The 18,269-nt window shown below is 47.4% G+C and overlaps 1 protein-coding gene across 9 annotated transcripts in view; it reads left to right on the top strand.

The window, feature by feature from the left end:
• LOC147244538 (RNA binding protein fox-1 homolog 3-like) overlaps positions 1-18,269 on the top strand; it is a 396,055-nt gene that overhangs the window by 178,501 nt on the left and 199,285 nt on the right. For all 9 annotated transcript variants that reach the window (XM_086186201.1, XM_086186203.1, XM_086186197.1 and 6 more), the window contains one exon: positions 7,205-7,307. In XM_086186201.1, coding sequence (XP_086042327.1) covers positions 7,286-7,307 — 22 coding nt within the window. In that variant the 5' untranslated portion in view covers positions 7,205-7,285. The remainder of the gene's footprint in view (positions 1-7,204; positions 7,308-18,269) is intronic.

The raw sequence follows: 18,269 nt of genomic DNA, 5'->3' as shown, positions 1-18,269 counted from the left end.
GGGGGGTAGAAGAGCTTTAGTTACATGTACTCTTGTAACCAGCGGTCACATTATGAATATGTGTGTATCCTGCTTAGCAAGTCTGATGGTCTCGAAGCGGCGACGTCTGCGTTCTTGGTGGTGAATCGGAACCTGTCACAAGCACACAGGTGCGTTTTTACCTGCTGTGAAGTTTGTCAGTTCGTGTCAACGTGAAACTGATTTCACACCATCAACAAGATTTACTCAGGCTAGGAAACGCGTTCTAGATGTGCCAGCCCCCCGAAGGGTGGACTTCTCTCAGTGTATCAAGGTCAAGGATGGTTAACAGATGTTGCCTGGGTTGGACGAAGTCTCAGCCTCCATCAGGACGGTTCACAACGTTTCACACCGCCACAGTTCCACCACAATCTATTAAAAATCCAGTTTGGAGGCGCTGGAGAGCCTCCCAGTTGTCTGATGCTGTTAAGAGACATGAAACAGCTGCTGTGAAATTCATCTCCACCACCTGTTAGCAACAGTTGCCTGCTCATATATGAACAATTAAATGAAAATGGAACCACTGTCAGTGCAGCAACGTTTGATGTGCAGTAATTCAGTCGTCCAATCACATGCAGGATCATAAAACATTTCAATTACATCGGCGGCAGCAGCCAGCCAATCACTCTGTCTTTGCTCTGGGAGTTGACACTGAGCTTCAGCCACATACGTCTGGGGCTCCTCGGCGGAGAGCCGTGCAGATCTATGCTGAGCTCACTGATTAAGCAATGGCTCTTCTCTCCATTTCAAACGACAAGCTGCCAGGGACTTTGTTTTAAATTGTGCAATTAGTGATCTGGCATGCTTTGCTTGGCTTCAGTCAGACTCAAATCCCCGTCCGGGGCCTCACCGAAGCACAGTCGACAACACATACTCCAGGAGCATTTGTCAAACAAATTCATCTGAGCCTCCTCTTCCACTTTGCTCTCTGAGCACACTAACCTCGCGCAAATGTCAGCCAGAGTATTTACCATCTCGGCGGCGGCGGCGGCAGCGGGTAAACACTGGTGATCTGGGTTAGCGGACCAGATTTACTGCGTCGCCTCTAAATCAGGGCAGATCATAATTCACTGCTTGTTTGTTTTTTTTAATACAAAATGATGTTGGCCTTTGCCCAAAGTTGAACTTCTCCTCGCTGTGTTAAAATGATCGATTTCCCCTCCGTCATAAATTATAAACATATTTACATGCACAATATCCACCTCGGACCGGGATGATGAACGGCAGCAAAAGCAGCGGTTGACTTTCTTGTTTTGGGCTGACGACTGTGAGGCAGCCACCTCTGGATCGCTACGTCGGCTCCAAAATGAAAACCGGCTTATGCAACTTAATTATTACTGTACTGTATAAATAACCTAGGCTCGAATAATATTGGGAACAGCTTAGATAATAACCTTAATATTTAATTCTTCTGCCTTTGAAGTTGTGGCTGGGTATATTAAAAGTTCAAGAAGAATATGGTAAAACTTGTCATCACCACCAGATTCATTTGAACATGTATTTTTAATGGAGTCTTGTAGGAGTCAGATTTCCACTGCTCTGAGAGACGCTTTCATTTCACCAGTAGTTTGTTTCATGTCGAACGCTGAGCATCAGGAGTCGAGCATCTGGGATTTAATGTGCCTTGCTGATGGATGAAAAACTTGCTAAGTTGCAGAAAAAATACTGTGAATTACAAGTAACCCCCCCCCCTCAGCTTCTTGCATCCAGAAGTACAGCTGGATACTAAATATCATGTTTTTAGTTGGCAAAAAAACGGCCGTCATTTGCAGAAACGGCGTCATTTTATCACTGCTGTGGTGATTAACTTTTAATGCAGAAAATGTTTTTATCTTTGGCAAACGTATCATTTGTGTGGTCCGGAGGAGACGCAGACCAGCGCCGCCCCACAGAGGAGCCAAGCATCAGTGGAGGGAAACCAAGCGTCTCTGTCAGTCTGCTGTTTAACACACGTGAGGCCGTCATCACCGGCAGGGACCAGCAGGTTCCGGTTGGTTCCGGTTCATACCGGCATCTCTGGTTCTGCTGTCCATTTGACCTCAGGTTCCACCAAATTTCATCCAAATGTGTCCTTTTGTTTTCAGATATCCTGCCAATGAGAAGCAAGTATCTAGGCGTGTGATAAAGATGTGTGTGTGCAGGGGTAGTGAGGTCGTGTTTTTACATTCCTTTTTAATTGCTTTTTTTTTTTTTTTTTTTAGATTTGTCAATTCTAAACTCTGAGCTTGGATGTCCAACATTACCAGCGGTGAATTTGAGTCGGTAGATGTGAGCGCGACGGTAAATCTGCGGTCTGTTCCTCTCCCCTCTCTCCTTCTTCTCCATCACCTCAGGAGGTGATGTTGAGGGAGTGGATCATTGTTAAATTGTTGAATTCCGAGCACCATTCGTACATAATTGGTATTTTTGCACCTTTATGAGGAGTTTCTTCCGTCAGCGTTCACTCGCCATGTCGTTTTTTTAAGGTTTTCAGTATCAGAGACAAACGAGACCTGAGTTTCACAAAACTGCTGATGCGGGTTTCAGTTGAAGCGCCAGGAGCAACAGTTTGAGTGAAGCCTTGTGACTCATCAGCTGACGGGCCAGAGGTGTGAGACGCCCTGCTGGCGTCTGATCCGCTCTTTTCTAATGAATGAGGTCTAATTAATGAGTGTGGTGGTGTTGTCTCGCCTGCGTGTCACGACGTGTTCATGTCACTGCAGATCTGTGTCTGACAGTCAGGATTAGATGCATAATTGAGCACCAACATTGTTGTGTGATGACAACAATGGCGAATGAATATCAGTTCCACGTGTCGACACATGAATTTGAATCAGGAGCCACCACAGATTGTTTTCACGACACCAGAGTGCCATCATGGCGCTGATCCAGTCGAGGCTGTGTAGGTGGCGGTACTCAGACGGTGCGTGATATCACGGCCTGCACGTGCAGGTGCTTGAGACGCGTCTGCATGTTTGATCCGCAGGGTCCCTCCATGGTAATTCGCTTCTCTCCCAAAGCAAGCATAGCAATTACGGGCGCTGTCCGTCACTGTCAGCGGTGGCATCGGTGATCAATCCAGCCCGGTGGACTCAGGACATGAGACAGGAACATACATGCCGGGGAGTTGGATCCTCCCCCAGCTCCCCGGCCGGCTGTTCGCTCCGCTTCCTCTTCCTCAGGGAGGCAAGGGGAATCCATTTTGTGTAGCGGGCGGCTGTTTGTCCCACTACGTCCCTGTAGACATCTGTCCGTGTCAGCCGACATTACAATGCTCCTGTGTGTAGGAAAACAGCGTTAGGTGTTGTAAAAATAGTTCCTATGTTGGGGAATCGATCAAATACTGTCACCTGAAGACTGTTTATGTCCTGTAGACGGATGACGCGCCTGCACTTCCTCCTACCACACAAATATGAGACTCAGAAATCCTGCTGCCATCTTGCTCTGGTGATGTCATCGTAAGTGGAGTCTGGGAAGTAGTGGCGGTATCGAGGTCCCGCCAGGCTCAACCAGACAGGGATCGTTCTGGACAGTTTTTGATTCCACACAGAAGGGTTGGGGTCCAGAAGGTCTCGACTGTCCCTGCACCAGCCGCTTCGCTCACAGAGATGGTATGAAGTAGCTTGCTAGCTAACCTCACCAGAAAATGACCACGGCACCGTCACCTCCAGCTGTAAAAAGCTGACCTCGAGTCTGTCACTTTCTTCACCCACAAAGTGTCATTTGCTTTTCAAGTGCTCACCTTACAGAGGTGTTTCTCCCCTCCTGCATGGCCTCCTGGTGACTCCAGGAGAACAAGGAAAACACCACCCAGAGATGTTTAGCTTGAAGCTACTGGGGACTGAAGGCTAACACCTGCTGAGCTGTCCTGTCCTGATCCTTCCCCAGGTGTAACCTACGCCATCTTTATCCAACCGTACCCTCAGTAATCATCAAATTTCAGCCTCCTGTTTGGCGCCACTGACATGATCACAAATAAGTGGTGGAACACAGTGAAGACTGGAGAGGCCGGATGGATGAGGGAGCCTGTCGAGGGAGTTTTTCCTCTTCAGCGCACAGCGAGCGCCATGTCAAGCCTCAGAGGGGAGGAACCTATAATAGCTCCATTCTTGACTTTATTTCATCGTAGCTTTTGTGCATGTGCATTATTCTCACCTTCCCCCGCCGCCTGGCCCAACACAACAGATAGAGATCTATAACCAGGATCGTCAGTCTGGAGGGGACGGGGGTGGGGGTGGGGGTGGGGGTGGGGGTGGGGGGACACTTGACTGTCTGTGCTGTTGCTCTCCTTTATGGGCAAAGAAGCAGCCGTACACACTGACCTCAGAGCTGTTGTTTAATCACCAGGGCATTTTAATGGCTTGTCAGAATAATGAAATATGGTTGGAGGCTACCTGGTGCAAACATTACGATAAATCCCTCTCACACAAGCCTACGCAGGGCTTAATGGTTATAAATCATCACTTTGGGGAGAGAAAAATGACAGCTATTAAAATAATGAATGGGATGATTAATTTTTCACATTAAAGATTAAAAGCTATGAGAGGTATCATCAGATATTTGAGCCACGGTTTTGAAAGCGAGAGCTTATTTCGCTGCGCCTTTCCTCTCTGTCATCCAAGTTTTAAAATTTCCTCTCCCTCCTCTCGGTGTGGCTGCGCTGCAGACACAGGCGCTCCCTGCACCTAATTTGTGCTCTTGTAAAAGTGCTCTGAGGAAAAGCCTTGAAGAACACTCATTGCTGGAGGCAGTACAGGACCCTCTCAGCCTCTCTGCGGGGGCTCCTCAAGGCTCTCACCAACATTATTTCATAGCTCTAAAGCTGTCATACCTATAGCCTCTCACAAGAAGAATAAGAAGAGCTGGCCAGGGCTCGTTTTTCCTTCCTCCTGTCAGCCCCCCCAGCTACATCTGCTGGCTTGCTAGCAAGAGCTGATTAGTCAACTTTCTGCTTCAGAATGCATGTCGAACACAGACAATAGCGGCAAGCTGGCATTAATCCTGGCGTATAGACAAACCGCCGCATGACAGGCGTTCTCTCCCTGTCAGATGGATCCCAGGAGAAGGTGTGTTATTGCACATAGATTCCTAATCCAGCTCTCACTTCCAGGGGACCCGCCGCGTTGTTCCGACATACATCACCCAAATTGCGAGGCGAAAGATTAGAGGGGAGAAGCATAATTAGAGCATTAATAACCATACATGTGAGGGAACATAAGTAATTGAGTTTCTTATGATGAATGGGAACGTAAACAAAAGGCAGGAGAGTGAGAGCTTCAATTAGATATTCCACGCCGGAGACGTGAACGCAGCATCTCCCACTGTTGCCCAATTATTTCTGTGTTCCCAGGCAATGATGGTGGTGCATGTCCATCTGCAGCCTTCAAAGGGATATTCAGATTGTCTCAACGGTTCCATTTGTTGGCGGAGAATAAATTGTTGGCTGGAAAATTCTTGATGCGCTCTGAGTAAAGCCAGGTATTTGTGCAGCTAAAGTTATTTACAAAGTGGTGGGAAATTTAAACGACTCCTCTGGCATTTGCCTTTTTTTGTTTCATTTCTGCCTTTTTTGTGTGGTTATTTTGAAGCTTTTCACATGCTGTCAGCGGAGACGTGCGTGTGACGGCCGCCCACGCCTCCTTCATGTTCCTCCAGCTCTCTTTTGCTGTCTGCTAATGATCCAGGGACACCGAATGAAGGACTACTGAAACAAAATGGCCACCATAGCTGCCCACTTATATCTCAGCCCTCCCTTCACGAATCAGTTCTGACATTTCATTCGAGCCTTATAGAAGGTAATGGTGCATTCAAAAGGTTGTTACCGATAACGTAGGACTGGTAGCGCTGGGTTGCAGTGGTACTGTAACCTCTGCTGCAGCTCCTTCTACCTCTCAGCCTCGCACGCTGCTATTTACCGCCTCACATATCTCTTCTGGCACAAGTGGGAGTTTTTCATTTTCTGTTAACAAGTAACCAACCAGTGTTTGTATTTTCCTCCCACTCTTGTGTTCACGCAACATGAAGTGAAAAACCCTTTTAAGTCAGCTAGTCAATATGCTGTTTCTAATATATTATTTACTGCCTATGGGCTGTATATCAGAATGTGCTAAACAACTGTTTTGGTTTTGCAGTCATAATCATGTGGAGAGGAATCACAGAGCCAGATGTCTGGCCCTCGTTTTACAGCATTTATGTTTTCCTCTGAGTTGATGTAAAATTCATCCTTCCCTCTTTTATTTATTCCCCCGTTTTCACAGACTCAACAATTAGTCAATTCTCAATCAACAAGAGAAAAGAAATTGCTTTTAATTACTTTTGATAAATGACAAATTGTGTTGGCATGGTTCCCTGCAAGTGCTTAATCAGGTGTGGGGCGTGTTAGGGGGGTGGCTACTGCGGGGGGGGGGGGGGGGGCTCTCTGCTGGGATGAAATCAATGCACTTTCTCCGTGGTTCACCGGCTGGGCTCCTGGGCGCCGGCCAACCTGAGGCCTGCGAAGATCCAGCAGTCAGCGGAAAAGCTCTCGAGGAATAAACATGCACGTAAATGTAGGCGCTGCACGTGCGGGCAACAACCCAGCACTGACGCTGGCTGACACGCGCACGCCGGCGCGGCGCAGCAACCATCCTCACTTACACGTTCAGGAGTTTTAGTATCATTGATGTTTGATGATCACATGAATGGAATGGTACATGAGAGAGTCATGTGATCACCAAACGGCTGCTGTGTCTTAAATTTATCCCCCAACAATATAGATAAACCCCCCACCCCCAGGATCCCCCTGAAACCCACCCAAGCACCCACCGCCTGCCGACCCGTCACCACTGACCCCAATACCACCACCTACCAACTGAACACTGACGAGTGAACGTGTAACACTGGTGTGACGTTTAGCGGGTTGACTTATTAAAGCACATATTTTACTAGACGGTCATAAGTTGTTGATGAGCACATCGCTATGAAAAATGACAGTAAATCAAATGAATGATTGGAAGTGAACCTTTTACCTCTGAGTTCCACCTGAGACGAGGTTTGGAAGACAATAGGAAAAAATTTGTAGTAAGATACGACTGTCAGCTGCTGCTTGTTCCATCTTTAACGGTTGTTACATCATCAGCTGGTTAACTAACAACCGTTCACCTGTTTTCATTCTTCCGTCTGTGTTCTGACAGAAGCTTTATTTCTGTTCTCTTCTTCCTGGATCCAGGGTTGATCGGATCCTGTGGCAGTGCCGGCAGCAGCAGCGAGTCCAGTGACAAAGCTTCAGCCCGACCGGCTTTACCTGTACATGGAGACCCCCAGCTGGGCAGGTCAGCCTCCTAACACCCCCTCCTGTCTGTGTGCTGTTGTCTGTTGTTTTCTTGCCTTTTGGAGTCAGAAGTGACCATGTGACAATGACGGAGTTGATGTGCTAGCTTAAACAGGCTTCTAGCAAACTGTTCTTAAATGTACGTATACCACTGATCCCTTCAGGTCAAATACTTCACCCCAAAAAATACAAAAGTTAACTCCAGAATGCAGTAAAAGCCAGCCACGTATATTTAGCTCGAAGCTAATGGAAACTGAGGACAAACAACAGCTAAACCAAAAGCGTCTGTTTACCAGTTCTCCAGGTTGTCCTCCTCCATTCAGACGGACAAGCAGGGACCCACACACGCTTTCCTGGGTCAAATAAAAGTGTGTGTTGTTAGCCACCAGTCTCCTTTAGCTTCAAGCTACAGTAGACGTGGCTGGGTGTTTCTGCAGTAACAAAGCAGTAATACAGGAGGGAAAACGTACTTGAGAGACCAAGTGTCACTCTAAGGCTGATTCACGCGTGTGTGTTGGATCTGCTGTCGGTTCACCGCAGGAGTGATTTCACACTTTTCTGTGTAAATGAAAATGAGCCACAAAATGAAAAGTTGTGTTCGAATGAATGGTATTCAGACCTTCAATGAGTTCCGGTTGACCAAGCGAAGGAGAGAACTGTCAATCAGCAGGCAAAAGACGTCTGTTCCATTTATTTATCTCCCTTACAGAGTGGAAAGTTTCAGATAGTGAGCTTGAAGAACAACTTTGCTCTTCTATCTTCTCTGGTGTTCATACTGTTAATAACTCATGAAGAAATGTCTGGATGTCAGTCTGGTTTGTTGCTGCTGCCTCTCCAGCATCAACATCCATCTCTCTCTACTCACGTTTGGTTGCATTTTCCTCTCCACTCCTACGCGTGATCTATTTAGAAGTGAGATATTTCAGTATTGGAGCGGTCCTGTCCTCGCCTGGCCTCACACGAGGAGCTCCAGAGTTTGAGAAAATGGCTTCACGCCCTCTTGGTGTGGCTGCGCCTTTACTGTAATAAAACCTGTATGTATGCACGCCTTACTCTCCCCTATTCAGCCATATTGTGCTAATGTGTGATGGTTAAGTAGCGTACGACTAGAGACAGACTCTTATCCATATGCCTGAGAGCCCAGGAGCCGGGGTGATCTCTCCCCAGATGGAGCCCTCTGCCTCCCCGCCCGTCCTCCGTGGAGCCATATAGCAGGTGGCAGCGAGGATCAATGGTCCTCCGCCATTACCTCCTCTCCACTTCACATCCCCAGCCTTGTCTCCAGGGGGGGCCCGCGGGGCGTACGCCACGTCTCGCTGCCGCACACCGGGAGAAATAGGGACGTTTTCCATTAGTCTAATTGCTGGGTTATAGTTCTATATTATTGCCATGATCACCGCTGTGGCTGGGTAATGATGGACCTCCCGTGACCCCACGTATAGCGGGTGGGTGTTATGTCTCCCCCGTCAGCACCCAGTGAAACGGCGGGTGGGTGTGAGAGGAGAACTTGAGAAAGAAAACAGACTGATAAACAACCGAAAAGAAAGAGCTCCTAATTCGTTTAGATGTCAGGCGGCGTCAGCTACTTTCGTTCTCAACAGGTGCGGCGGCGCTCGCCTGATTCACGGGGTAAACACTGGATTCCTCGTTCATTTGCTTTGGTTAAAAACTGGCAGTCTGGGGCTAATTTGCAATAATTTGCTGCTGCTGTGGCCACTGGTTAAGAATGTTTATGTAATCATGATATAATAAGAAAAATGAAAATGAGTTTCTCTCATAGTTCGGCCCTGTCGAACACAGCTCGCGGACTCACTAAATGATAATTACATTCCTCCAGCGCAGTATTACATTTTAGCCTTGTTCACGCTAAATGAGGGAGTATTATTTGAATTTTGAGGTGATACGACCAAGTATTAGATGCACTCCCGGGAAGGTTTTCCCCCTATCAGCCATTCCAGGAGAAGCTTTCCATCAGTCAGCAGATGAAGGTGAGGATTATAATGAATTCATTTACCCTCAAAGACTTGTTCTTTCTGTTTATAATATGCAATTTGCATACGATGGTCTCCCGTGATGGAGGAACGTTAGCCGGAGCTGCGGTGGACTAATCGCTGCTGAATATTTCACAGCTGACCGGTAGCTCTCCCGACATAAAAGCTGCTTCCTGTTTTGGATTTCTTCTCATACAGTAGGATTATTTTCCTTCTGAGGAGAGAATCCCTGGCTGTTATTCCTCTTTTTTACAGGTGTGGGTATTGATCTTTGCCTTTGCTGCAGGGGAGTGTGTTCACTTAAAAGGTCCACTGATGCACTGGAGCTTATTAAACAAATAGGCCAAAGAACAAGGCCACAATCCCTTTGAATCATGGAGGAGGTTGCTCGTCTTAAAGGGCTGCGGTATCAAATATGAAACGCACCGCTAACAAGGTGTGTAATCTATTTTAATCAGATCATATTTTATGAAACAAGGGGAAGGTTGAACTTAAGTAAGAGAGAAAGACGGAGATTCCTACGGGTTGGGGCTTGTATTTTGAAATTGGATGTGACGGCCGGGGACCATGACTTGATTTTACATGCATGGCTTTATAATGAAGCCATGGCAAATGGTCAGTTATGGTTAACTTTAGGTGGAGCAGGAGCGTTGCCGTAATGGGAGGCTAATTCAGGGCCCATAACGCCGTGACAGGCTGCAGAGCAGAGCGGGAATATGGAGAAAGATGTACATTACTGGAGTGGAAATAAAGGTGCTGCAAATTGCCGGGTTGCCTGAGGACACTGGAGGGTCAGAGGCAGCGCGGCGTATTTTCACAGACAGAAACAGACACGCGAACTCGCTTGTGTTGCGCAGAAGTGACTTCATGTTGTCATCGCAATTCAGGCCATGATCTTTTTCATATATCTTTACACTGGCTGGGTTCATAGGCGAGCATCTTCAATCATGTTTTTTTTTTTTTCTTCTCTTGCGCCATAAATTGTTTGAGATCCTGTGACACTAGACTTGGTTATGAATATATGAATATATATATACACCCACGGAGACCTGAGGGAGCTCCACTAGTCAGACAAGGTAATGGATAGAGAGATGCTGTGAACTGCTGTGGGAAACACCAGGTTTCAGAATGAGAGCTTCTCCCAACAATCAAAATCCAAAGTCGCCTTTTTTCTTCAGAAAATCCTCAGCAGCGAAATACCAGACAAGCAACAAAGAAATCGTGTGGAACTCAACTGAACACTCAGCCATAAAGGTGCTCTGGCCGGTGAAACACTTCCTCTGGACGAGCCCGAAGAAGCTCCGGCACCGAAAGAGAACACTGAATTTACAAATGACGTCTGGATCCATGAGAATGTTCTGGGGCCCCAAGCGTTCCCTCCGCCACCTCTACAGGGGTGATGTGGGGAAAACAAGAGGACGAGGAGCCTGCGTCTTTAAAAGCTAGATGGAGCGAGGGAGTGGGGCGGACGGGTGGCTGGCAGGATTGTGCTGACGGCAGGGCTTTGGTTCAGAGCATGCCCATTAGAGGGAGCCATAAATCCTGGGCTCTCTGGGCCTGGCTGTGTCAGCAGTCCACTGAATGAATTGATTTTAAACGCCACTGGAAAAAAAAGAAAGAGAGAGAGAACGTGCGAGAAAAAGGGAGGGAGAGAGAGTGACTATTTAATTCACCCTCCGCCAGAAGCCCACACCCTGTTCCACCCTGCTTCTTAATTCAGGACTGTAGTGGAGAAGGGGGAGGAGTGAAGTCTGGAAACGCTGAGACTGTCACCAGCAACAAGCCCAGGGCGACTCGGCCCCCACGCATGTGATTTAAACAGGAGGGAAACACACAAACCAAATACATAATCTCAAATTCCATACAGCATTTGTTCTCTCCCTCCCCTCTAATTTCTCCTCTCAGCCCTCTCCTTTTATATCTCCACGGGAGAAATGAGACATATCGTAAAAAAAAAAAGAGGGAAAAAGGCGCAGCTGCATTTGAAATTCAAATGTGTTGGATTTTGAAATTGATGTATGTGTTTATTCATTTACGAGCAGCATCCATGTGTGCATGCATTTATATATTATCAGCAGCAATGAAACGCTGCATAGACAGCTTGTAGCCCCTCTCTCTCCCCCATGCAGCTCCTCCTTTGTTTCTTCCTCCAGCCGCCGCTGTTGCATTATGTTCAGCACTGCAAAAATATGTCTGCAAACGGAGACACAGTAATTCTGCATGAGGACCAGGGTCAGGCGGTCAGCTTTTATTACACATTCAGGAGGTGCGAACTTTCTGTCCCGTTGTTTACTTGGATGATGTTTTGTGAGGTTGTCAGGTGAGCTCACATGTTCTCACCCATAAGCTCGTCATGGTTGACACATCTAACATGAGTGTCTGGTTGGAGTTGAATACTTAGTTCAGTTAGCTTAGCACAATGACTGGTAATGGGTGGGAAGTGTTAGCGTAGCTCCGTCTCTGCCTGCATTAATATCAGGAGGGTTGTGGTAACCTTGGTGATGAATACCAGTTTAACATGAGGAGACGTTGTAGTGGTAGAATCAGACACGTAGCAGGAACTACTTTCCTGACTGGGAGCAGTGATTTGACGCAGCACCTCCAAAGCTCCACTGGAACTTGGGTCAACAGAACCAAAGGTTTGTTGAGGACTAGAAGAGCGACTGCTGCTACTGATGATGAGGAGGAGGAGGATTCCTGCTGGACACACCAGCATCCTTGACCTGAGCTAGCTGATGCGAACACTTCCACCCACTCGCAGCCATTGGGCTAAGCTAACTATCCTGGACCTGAGCTAGCTGATGCGAACACTTCCCACCCACTACCAGCCATTGGGCCAAGCTAACTAGCCTGGACCTGAGCGAGCTGATGCGAACACTTCCACCCACTCGCAGCCATTGGGCTAAGCTAACTATCCTGGACCTGAGCTAGCTGATGCGAACACTTCCACCCACTACCAGCCATTGGGCCAAGCTAACTAGCCTGGACCTGAGCGAGCTGATGCGAACACTTCCACCCACTCGCAGCCATTGGGCTAAGCTAACTATCCTGGACCTGAGCTAGCTGATGCGAACACTTCCACCCACTCGCAGCCATTGGGCTAAGCTAACTAGCCTGGACCTGAGCTAGCTGATGCAAACACTTCCACCCACTCGCAGCCATTGGGCTAAGCTAACTAGCCTGGACCTGAGCTAGCTGATGCGAACACTTCCACCCACTCGCAGCCATTGGGCTAAGCTAACTAGCCTGGACCTGAGCTAGCTGATGCGAACACTTCCCACCCACTACCAGCCATTGGGCTAAGCTGACTAGCCTGGACCTGAGCTAGCTGATGCGAACACTTCCACCCACTCGCAGCCATTGGGCTAAGCTAACTATCCTGGACCTGAGCTAGCTGATGCGAACACTTCCACCCACTACCAGCCATTGGGCCAAGCTAACTAGCCTGGACCTGAGCGAGCTGATGCGAACACTTCCACCCACTCGCAGCCATTGGGCTAAGCTAACTATCCTGGACCTGAGCTAGCTGATGCGAACACTTCCACCCACTCGCAGCCATTGGGCTAAGCTAACTAGCCTGGACCTGAGCTAGCTGATGCAAACACTTCCACCCACTCGCAGCCATTGGGCTAAGCTAACTAGCCTGGACCTGAGCTAGCTGATGCGAACACTTCCACCCACTCGCAGCCATTGGGCTAAGCTAACTAGCCTGGACCTGAGCTCTCTCGAGAAGAGTCTCTGTCTTTTTGTCTGAGTCTGAGGACGGTTGAAAATCAGAGACTTTCCCTGAAAGTGAGCGTGTTCCTTAATCATTAATAATCTTCATTAAAGTACACCGGTGGAATCAGAGCTTCGTCAACTTTGAACAGTTTCTGCTTGGTCCACATCAGCTTCAGCCTCACCTGAATTTTAGATGATTAATGAGTGGAGCTTTTGATATCTATTTGGTCAGCAATCGTCATAATTTTGAACACAATTTTGTTCCATTTCAATATCAGATAGCATCATGTGACAGCAGGTCCCTGGTGGATGGTTTGTTGGGGGGGTTTGAGGCGGGGGCAGTGTCCTCTCTGGCTCATTACGCTGTTTAAAGAGCCGGCGCCTCAAAATCACCTGCCCGGCTCCACGCTTCAAACACACTGGGCCACCGGGGATCGTACATCAACTTCTCCTTCGCTCCCTCTGGCTTCACTTTTTCACTATGCGACACACGACTCAGACATGCAACCAACATGACGGCGAGTGGGGGGGGGGCCACGTAAAGTAGTCACAAATCGCATTGTTTTGAATCTGATCATGAATTTAATTGAATGTTTCTCATTGACTTGCAGCTCTTCTGCATGCAGAAAAAGTACGCGCTCGCATGCCTAATGAGCCACGGGCGAAGGCTTGAGGACCACTCGCCACATATATACTATAAAGATGGCGAGGATATTTCACAGTGAAAAATGGCAGAGCACACAGGACTAAGGGCTTGATTACAAGGAGAGGGGTGCGCAGCCTCCACATCTTCCTTCCCTCATTTCAATTATGGCTGACTGGAGGCACGGTGCTGCCACCGTCCTCAAATAAAACTAAAATATGATAAAGCTGAAATATCAGGCCCGGGACGGCTGCGAGCCCCGAGCCATGTCAGGCTCAGATACCCGCCGCGTAATTACAACATTTGCCAATATTTTTTGACAGGTTCAACATGGATATGAGTAGAAACGGGGGAGGGGAGCATTCTTGACACATGATAAAATGCACATTTCATTTTCCCTTCCATACGGATAACATGCTCTCATAAACCCCCCCCTCCACACACATGCGAGAGCGCCGCATAGCCATGTTATTTTTAAGTTGTGAGATCATTACTCAAGATGCACGAGCTCAGAGAGGATCCGCTGCCATAATAGAGGATGCCGAGCACCGGGAGAGCCGTAAAGAGCACGTCATTCCCGCTTACACGTTTCATGACAATAAAAGCATTCCGGTGTTGAAAGTAAAACCGAAGGAATGTCATCCAAACTTGCTGGGCAGCTGCAAGAATGTGTTTCCTGGCGAGCAAGAAGCCTATTCTTTATTCAACTTGTGTTTGCCCTTTTAAACGCCGACCTCCAGGACCTCCTCCAGACACAGGTGATGTGTAACGTGGCTGTTTTCACACCGTGACGCCCAAACAATGTGGATCTCCTCTGGTGCCCACATCGTTTCTTGGCCCTGGCACCCAGGCAGCCGAGCCGCGGCCTCTTTTACGTCGGCGCTAATAACAGTCCGCCTTGCTCACTGTGCCATCGGGGTCAACGCTCCACAGATGTGAGCGCCGAGAGGAAACCCCCAGCTCAGCCAGGCGGCGTGGCGCCCGCTGCTGCGCTGGGAGCTCCAGGATGGAGGGGGGATGACGGGGGACTTACACTGACTCTCATCTGCTTTAGCACCTTTTATATTTAACCATTAATTGCTTTGATAAACGCGGTGGGGGTGCAGGCTTTTGTCAAGTTACAGTTTTAGATAAACAGTCCAGCAATTACATTTCTGTGTTCGTGAGACGTGAGACGTGGGACCCGGGTGTCAGCTCTCAGTTAGAGACCCTCATGAAGCTGCTGCTGGCGCTGCGAGGAGCCTCCAGACCTGAGAGACGCCCTGGGACACAAACCAGATCTGTGGCCATGGCATGCAACTTTTTACCACGCTTGGATTAAATCCTGGGTGTAATGCGGAACTCGTCCTCACAAGTTCAGTCGTTTGTGATCATTTAAATTCCCCAAATTTATAATGGCGTTCATGAGATGTAAATTCACAATGTTGTTCATTTGTAGCCACAATATAAAGCTGACTTGTTGCCACGCTTTGATTAATTGATGACCATGAGATGCAATTTGTTCTCACAATTTAATGAATTTGTGGTTACAGACTTTACCTTGTTTCAACTGTTTGATTAATTACTTATTAATGACATTATGGTAGCAGGCTGCTGACAGCCGTCTCTCTCTCCCTCTCTCTCTCTCTCTCTCTCTCTCTCTCTCTCTCTCTCTCTGTACCAAACAAAACAGTGGCAGTTAAACTCAAAAGTACAACTTAGTTTTGACTTTCAGTTTCTTCTTTTTTGGAAGTATTGATTAAAATTAAAAGAAAAAGTAAAACCCTTTGAAGTAGGTTCCCAAACTTTTGAAAGCAGCATTCAAAAAGGGAGTCTTGGTGCCTGTTTTGAAGTGTGTAATGCATTTTTGAACTATATTACTCATTATTTTGAAGGTTCAAGTGTATAATCCATCATTTTGTAGATCTGATCTCACTCATTAGAAGAGAAAAACAAGTGCAGCCTTCTCCAGTTCCTCTGGCAGAATTTAGTGGACTCTGATAAAGAATCTCACATTCCTTTTGTGTTATTTTTCATTTATTTTTTTCTCTGACAGTTTAGTGGCTTAAGCACCTGCTTTTCAAAGTAAAAGAGGAATGGAAGAGGCTGTGCTGCACCATCGGGGGTGAATCCTCCCCCTTGACTTGTTCCAGTGTGGGGGATTCAATCAAGGACCTGGTCTGTGACCTGTTCTCTGAGTCTCCACAGGCCCCAGCCATCAGAGGAGGATGGCTCGTGTCCCAGCTAAATCTGAAAGCCTCCATTATAGAAAAATTGCAAGTTGTCGCAGTGGAAAGTGACTAGCACGGCGGTGCATTGATACATTGATGCGGTGAACGCGGTGGACAGTGCAGTAAAAGTGCTGAGGTTGAAGTTAAGCTGTTATCTCTGGCATGTATCACCAGGGAGGCAAGAAGCAGTAATGCAAAGACAGCAGCCTGTTTGCTTTACTGTTATTGCCTCTGCACGTCCATCCTGGACTGTCCAAGGGCGAAATCTTCAGTCAGACCCTCGGGGCTGGAGACCCCCGAGTCAGCCGATAACGTCGTTAGAGCTGGTTATCCAGGATCATCAGGTTCTGGTGAAGCAAGTAACCTAGAGAGAGGCGAGTGGGACAAACTCTACCGTCTGGCCCTGGACGACAGGCACGGCATTGTGGGAGTGCCTGACGGGCCTGGGCCCGCCCACTTCTATGTCTGGACCATCCTCCGTGATGTCTGTCTTCTTACACTTTACTTTTAGGACAAAATCAATGTGTCAAACGAGTGTGAAACAGCACGTATGGGGCTTCTGTCAGGAACCAATCACAACCTGCCGCTTCCTCGCACAAAGGCTGTCATCACTGAGGGTTCCCTCACGTCCGTCGAGTTCGTCCTTCGCTACAAAACACTGGGGCTCGTATTTATGGAGGTGCCGAAGGGTGCTGCAGCTCTGGTACTTCCTGCGTGTCACCCATCGATACTCTGATACTGTAGCAGCGATGATGATGACGACGATGGTGGTGGTGGAGGTCAATATTCTTCTTCCATGCACCTGTTTGATTCTCTGCTTGTTGTCAGACGCGCTCCAAACGTACGTCTGAGTTTATTCATCGTTCGTGTTCCCGTCGGTGTTAAACACCCTCTTTGGTTTTATAAGACTCATTAGCATCGCTGCACGTCACATTTTAATATCAATACAACATTAACTACCTTAATTTTAACAAATTACTGTAATTACTAGAAGCAAATGAGACCATCACTGAGAAAATAAGCTGAATGAGTCCATCCAAGTGCTGCATTCTGCTGTGTGAAGGCCTCATCACTTTTCTTTACTCAAACCCCACATTTATTGGTGTTTATTGTAAATGGAAGAAAGTAGAAGGATAACAGTTGTAACACCTTTGTGAAAGCCATGTTCTGTTTTCTACGGCCGGCAGAGAACGTTGCCTCCAGTTCAGTGCTCATGTGAGGGGCTCAGCCTGGTCGTGTCTGGGCCATTGAACCCTGCTTGATTAGCGATGCGAAGAATTTGAATACAGACGACTCACAAATGTAAATTTACCTGAAATCAAGGGTTGGACGATTTATTAGTGTCACATAGGGGAGCGCACACACACACACACTAAAGTATGAATATTATATGTATGTACATATGTGTGTGTGTGTGTGTATATATATATGTGTGTGTATATATATGTATGTATATATATATGTATGTGTATGTATATATATATATATATATGTATTGGTATCAATTTGAAAGCTGTGTAGAAATTAGCTGTAGAGCTACGATTCATGTTGGAACAGTTAATTTTTTGTGGGCGGGGCCTCGGTGGTCGGGTCCTGAAGCCCCACGCGGGTGGGCGAAGGCCCTCGGCTGGCCGATGGCCACCTGATGTGGCGGCGCTTGATACGCTGCTCCATCCTAACAACAGAACTATCTGGATTATTTCATCACAGCATCTTTCTACTCGTGACGGAGTGATAAAACCTTTCAATGCGTTAGATTTCTAAAAGTTTCCAAACTGAAATGGCCCCTAGTTGAAGAATTACCCATTTTGAAAATGCTGCACAAAGCACCTTAAAAAGCCTTTTCAGTGCATTTTATCATATAAAGTAGACAGTGAGTAATGTCTTGAAGTGCAAGAGAGTGCAAGATAATGACAAAACTCAACAGATCGAGCAGATACACAATCACTCCACATCTGCACCTCCGTATTTCCAGATTTCTCAAGACATGAAGGTTATTACGTTCCCTGGATCCTGAGATAAGTTTGCTCGTTAAAAGTTCGGGATGTTTGTCGCGCCCCCCCCCGCCGTAAGCGAGGGAGCACAGGTGGAAGTGCTGGTTCTGTCGTGCCAAGCTGACGCCCCCCCATGTGTAATCTGCCGTATGATAAACAGAGGGCCAAGGTGTCGCAGGAACACCCCGGCGACTGGCACAAGGGTAATTACTCTTCCTGCGTGGGTGCAACTCAAAATTTTTGAACCTTTTCTTTCTCCAATCATACTTGATGGATTGAGTGGAAGAGGGCGATCATCTGGCTCTTAGCGGGCTCACTGAGCATGGTAGGCCTCTGTTGATTAATGATATCTGCTGCAAGTCACCAAAAGCGGAAATTAAGTATTTCTGTTTAAATGTAACATTT

The sequence above is a fragment of the Aulostomus chinensis genome, chromosome 18 (genome assembly GCF_037954235.1).
Source record: "Aulostomus chinensis isolate RoL2024-O1b breed Wild chromosome 18, RoL_Achi_v1.0, whole genome shotgun sequence".
NCBI classification, from domain to species: Eukaryota; Metazoa; Chordata; class Actinopteri; order Syngnathiformes; family Aulostomidae; genus Aulostomus; species Aulostomus chinensis.
Note: the sequence above shows the minus strand (reverse complement) of the source record. Positions and strands in the feature narration are given on the sequence as shown.